The sequence below is a fragment of the Zingiber officinale genome, chromosome 5B (genome assembly GCF_018446385.1).
Source record: "Zingiber officinale cultivar Zhangliang chromosome 5B, Zo_v1.1, whole genome shotgun sequence".
Lineage (NCBI taxonomy): Eukaryota > Viridiplantae > Streptophyta > Magnoliopsida > Zingiberales > Zingiberaceae > Zingiber > Zingiber officinale.
Genome location: NC_055995.1, coordinates 76,092,374 through 76,098,364, shown reverse-complemented (window position 1 = coordinate 76,098,364; position 5,991 = coordinate 76,092,374). Strand labels below are relative to the sequence as shown.

General features: G+C 43.6%; 1 protein-coding gene across 1 annotated transcript; it reads left to right on the top strand.

Moving 5' to 3' along the window:
• The first annotated feature begins 656 nt into the window (after positions 1–656).
• LOC121986746 (E3 ubiquitin-protein ligase MPSR1-like) lies at positions 657–1,250 on the top strand. Its single transcript, XM_042540688.1, has one exon. The coding sequence runs from the start codon at positions 657–659 to the stop codon at positions 1,248–1,250; it is 594 nt and encodes a 197-aa protein (XP_042396622.1).
• The last annotated feature ends 4,741 nt before the right edge of the window (positions 1,251–5,991 follow it).

Below are 5,991 nucleotides of genomic sequence, written 5' to 3'. Positions count from 1 at the left end.
AAATAATAAACAAAATTAATTTAAAAAATAAAACTAAATAAAATTTAAAAAATATATAAGTATTAATGAAAAAATAATAAATAAAATTAATTAAAAAACTAAATAAAAATTAAATAATATATATATATATAATAATAAATAAAATTAATTAAAAATAAAACTAAATTAAAATTATATAAAATTTAAAAATATATAAATATTAATGAAAAAATAATAAATAAAACTAAAAACATAGAAACGTCATTTGAATGAAGGTTGTCAAGGTGAAAAAAAAAATTGCAACCAAAAACGCCAAATGGAATCTTCGAGAAAGGGCAAAAAAGTAATTTACACCAGGGCTCGACGAACGTCTTCGACTTCGTGGCCAGGCTGGAGACTCCGGCTCCGGGAGTTACACGGAATACAGGTGGCGCATCATCTCTCCTGATTGGCGGTGGGCGCCGCGCCGCCGACTCTGACAAGGACCGGAATACTTGCGGGTAAAAAAAAGGTTTCGAGATCCTTCCACAGACTTCCGCGAGCCCCCTGCTTTATTAACTCCGCGTTTCGAACGGCCGATTTCTTCATTCCATTGTCGATTTGTCGTGGTTGCGATTGAGATCGTCGCCCTCTTCTTCTTCTTCCTTGTTCATCTGTTATTCGGCGAGTCTCGGTCGATGGCGGCGGAAGCGGAGAGCGTGCGCCTGGAGGAGATTGTGAGGAGGGGGATCGCATTTTTCCCTTTCTTCTTCGACGTGGTTGGCACGGACGACGCGGCGTCGGAGCTGGAGCGGCTCGTGATCTTCAATCCGCTCAGCCGGAGGGTGGTCGTCCTCCAGAGCGATCCAGGGATCATACACAGCCTGATGTCTTCCGATCCGGAGGCTGGCGGGCCGCCGCCGGCCTCCGAGGCGTCGATCGAGGCCCTTAGGGTTGTGGACCCGGTGGAGATTGGTGCCGAGGAGGAATGCCCCGTGTGCTTGGAATGGATGCGGGGACACGAGGCTGCGTACGAGGAGGAGGTGGTGAGGGAGATGCCGTGCGGGCATCGTTTCCACGGCCGGTGCATCGAGAAGTGGCTGGGGATGCGGGGATCGTGCCCGCTGTGCAGGTATCAGATGCCAGCGGCGGAAGAGGAGCCGAAGAAGGTTGGAGGAGAAGAGAGCACGAGGAGTAGAGAGGTGTTCGTGACCATAACTTTTGGGAGAATGGAAGGAGAAGAAGTTAGTCAACAGCAGCAACAAGAGGAAGGACAGAGGGAAGCCCAATGAAGTGGGAATTGAATGAACACAGCAATTGGAATTTTGTCTTCAAACTTCGCATTTATTAATTTAAAATTTCATCACTCAAAGAAATTCATTTCTTACGAGGAAAAAAAAAAAAAAAAACCGTTGCATCAATTATTCTCTTGGAATTCATCCCATGGATATAGAAAGAGATAAATAAAATTTATAATTGAAAGTACTGTTGGTGCGGGAAGCATCCGACGATCGAACCTTAGTTTTGATAATGACAAAGGATTCAAAGTTAAGTTAGTGTGTGAACTAACATGTTTGAATGAGTGTCTCAGGAAAGTCCTAGCTGCGGTTAGGTAGGTGAAAAACCCTAAGGGGTGGTAACCTTAGGTCCTAGGGGGCGGTAACCCTAGGTGGAGGAAAACCCTAAGGGGCGGTAACCTTAGGTCATAGGGGGCGGTAACCTTAGGTCCTAGGGGGCGGTAACCCTAGGTGGAGAAAAACCCTAAGGGGTGGTAACCTTAGGTCCTAGGGGGTGGTAACCCTAGGCGAAAAGTCCAGTCGGTCTGGAGAACCGGACTGATATCAGGTAAATCTCCTGAGTGGAGTAGGTAAGGACGCGTTTCCCGTAGAGGGAACAGTAGGCGTCGGGTCGACCTAGGGTTTCCGGTTGGAAATCCGAAGTCAGACTCGGACAGTCCAAAGACAGTCAGCTCTTTTTTCACTAATGAATTATCAGATTCTAATATTGTCTTGCAGGGTATGCAATTGCTCAGACTAACCTTGTTTTGCAGGAGAAGCGGCTCCTGGAAAAAGGAGGTCCGGGCGCCCGGAGGTCCGGGCGCCCGGGACCAACTTTTATCCCCTTGTTCGACTTTGCTACGTGGAGCAACCTGGTTGGCTGGCCACGTCACACTCCAGGCGCCCGGAAAGGTCCCAGGCGCCCGGAACCTCATATAAAAAGAGGGTTGAGGTGCAGCTTTAAGAACAACCATCTTCTAAGCATTCTCCGTGCGACAAGCTGCTAACGCCTCGACTCAGAAGTGCTGCAACGACAATTCGGAGCTTCAGCTTTATTCTTTTTATTGTCGGTACAATACTCTTTTCTGCTTGAATTGTACTTAGTGTGTAATAGATTTTACGAATTATAGTTGTTGCCCACCGGAAGCGATCAAGGATCGCGGGCCTTCGAGTAGGAGTCGTCACAGGCTCCGAACGAAGTAAATCCTTCGTGTCTACTTTATTTACTTTTCCGCTGCGTTATTTCTGAACAAGTTTTTACGATTTCGAAAAACGAAATAGCCACTAGCGCTATTCACCCCCCCTCTAGCGCTTTCGATCCATCAAGCACATGATCAGAATGCTAACTTTAGGTAATGATATTTTGAGAATCAAATCCTGAATCTCTCAGTCAAAAAATCATATGCCTCCAATTATGTTATACCGCCCCCAGCTATGTTATACCTTGGAGACAAGAAATTCTTACAGAAAAATTTGTACATAACAAACCTATTTTCCAAGTCGAAAGATTGTAGTACTGTAAGATATCGTAAAATTAAATAATAAATATTATTGGACGAAAAATCTTATAGTATTTTTTCAAAATTTTTAGAAATTTTCTTGAAATTTTTCAAAGCTCGTACGGAGGGTTTTGAGAGGATCAATCGGTGGGCACGGATAAGGCCTGTTTGGAATACCCACTTAAGTGGGAGTTGATTTGGGAATGGACTTAGACTTTAATTATTCTAACCTAGGTTTAAATCCCGATTCTTATTCTTTCTCCCCGATCCTTCTCCCCGAAAACCCTTTTTCCTCTCCGGCGATTTCTTCTCGCTTCTGCGCCGATCGCCGTAAGCTCACCGCCGGCAACGATCTCCTCCTCCGGTGTGTCTCACCACCAGCTAACCCTTTTGGATACCAAGCTACCAAGCCCTCTTCCTTCTTCCTCACTGTGGTCGCTCCACCGTCACCCCTCTCGGCCAATTGTCGCCTTCTACCCTTCACGCAAACCGGGCCGACAACGAGGTTGCCTTTCCCGATTGTCGCAGGTCCTCTAGCCACCATCGCCTGGAAGTCGTCGCTGATCTCTTCCTTCCTCTTCCTCTTATACCGCTGCAATCCGTCGGCCCATGAGACGCCGGAGCTAAGCTCGCACGATCTCCGATCGCCTCTCCTCACTGGATCTTGGACCAGGGAGGGTACGACAGTGCCTCGTCTTCCTCCGCCGGAGCTTTTCTTGAAGCTGTGCCCTAGCTGCCTCCTCACCGCCGAATCTTGGATCAAGGAAATCCATTTGCCTAGCTTGGGTGAACACAGTGCTGCTCTATATTGTCTGTGTTACCCTACCTTCTGCCTTTACTCATAATCACAGCAGCAATATTTATTCGAGAGGGGTTTATGGAACTGGATTGATCTTGAAGGTAATTGGTTCTACTCTAGATCTTGATTTGGGTATTAAGCCTTTTCATGGTATTGATTTGGAGAGTTTTCTTTTGGAAGGCAGCAACGTTGCTTGGTATTGAGCATTTCTTGGTGCTAGTCACCACATCACCGAAGTCAGCAGCTAACTCTGCTAGTGCTGTGCCATCAGTAGGAGCTGGAAAAGAGGAGGTAAGGAAATATGTAGGATACATGTTTTGGGGATTTTACTTTGATAGTTGTTGATATAGATTGAGGATTGTTGGAGTTTGTGGTTGATTATGGTTTGATGATTTAGTTGATAGGTTATTGTAGGTTGATATCATTGGTGTTGTGGATGGATAAATCAAGATTTGTATCATATTATATTGGAGACTTTGTGATCTGTGGTTGTTTGGATCGAAGTGAAGGATTGTGGATTATGTTTGGTTTTAGAAGGGGTTGGATTTATTATCGTATTGGATTTGGATCATTAGGTGGAGTTAAACATGATCGTTATTGGTATGTGTTGGATTGATTGGGGTTTGTATTGGGTTGGAATTTGTGGATATGGTGATTGGTTGATATAGATTTTTATGTGATCATTCTTTGAATTATTGGATTGATTGTTGGTTGGGTTATCAGATATAGTGGTTAAGGATTATTTGGAGGATTAGTTAGGGATCAGATTTGATTGGAGTGATCCTATTGGATTAGGGATTTTATTTAGCTATTTAATTCATATGAATTTAGCTAAATAAAATATAAATATATTGATTTCTGCAAGACTTGGATTCGGGATGAGCGTCTCGACGCGGGATTACTTGGCACGATCTACATTTTAAGGCGGGTATTTCTTCCTTGGCTCTATGTAGATTTTTATTGAGCTTAGTGCATGGTTATCATGTGATGGTTTAGGCTGCTTTACCTTATATCGTGTTTGTTGGTTACTTTCCTGCTTGATACTTATGCTTGACCCTTGTGATGATCAATTTAATTCTTATACAGTCTACACTTTGGATTATCTATACTCTGTGGTATTTGTGCACATGTAGAGTGTGTATGGTAGTGTATGGTTTGTTGGCAGTGTTCATATGATGATTGTCCATTTGAATGTCGTGTACACATTTGTCCGGTGTGATGATTGGAGGAGTTGTGTTGATTGTATATTTGTTGTATATACATGTGTCTGATGTGTTTTTACTGGAGGATATAGGTTGATTGTACTTATGTTCTGTGTACATGTGTCTTGTGGGGTTATTGGAGATCTTTGGTTGATTATACATGCGTAGTTGTGTGCATGTGGTTGGTGGTATATATGGAGGTATCATGACGATTATACTCATATTGTGGGGTACTCATGTGGTTTGGAGGTTGCATTGATGATGACAGTGTCGGTATCATGATTATATATGTATATATATCATGTTCATCATTCATTGCATCTGACGATTATCGTCTTCCTTGTGGTTAAGAGAGTCGTCAGTTGTTTATAGCCGTCCTTTCGACCACTGTTGGAGAGTGGTAGTTAGGAGTGGAGCTAGTCCTGTCGCGCTCATTCAGTCGCTCAGTGTTTTGTCAGTCTCGACCACTCTGGAGTAGTGGGTCTTGAGGGTACAGTAGTCAAAGGGTTTGAGTTATGAGTGGTCAGGGACCCTTAGCTATGTAGTTATATAACTACTTAGCTGACCGTCCGCTTCGGCCGCCTATAGTGGTGCATGTACTGGAGGCTAGTGCAGTTTGTCACGGACCCAAGCCTCTCGGCCATACAGGGGTCGTGGTGTTTAGAGAGGTGGCGGGGGTGACCATGGAGTATGTATGCACATTTACATTTGATGCGCGGTGCATCATTGGAGATATATTTGCATACATGCCTAGTAGATACTAGTTGCATGTGTTTGTGGTATGTTGCATTTGTTTGCGATATGATTGTTGCATATGGTTGTCATGCTGCATACATGTCATTTATTTTACATGTATTTGCAGTCGTATTTATATTGCACAGGTGTCACGAGTAGATCTGTTGCAGATATGGTGAGTTTACTGACCATTGTACCTGGTGTTGATTCCAGATTGAGTATGTATCTATCATTATGTCAGTTGTGGTTTGTACAGTATGTATGTCAGGTTAGTAGGTCTGATATGTTCAGATGCATTGATTATGATAGTAGGATCATGTTCTTTGATTCCCTACTGAGACTGTATACCTTTGATCTCTATGTTTATGTATAGACCATGCACTATCTTTTCTATTACCCGCTGAGTTACCTATACTCACCACCGCATGTATATTTTTATGTTTTCAGGTAGATGGTTGGAGTGTCGCTCGGAGTATCCTGTCTGTCAGGTCCTACGTCACATCCGATGATCGTTTCGGGTT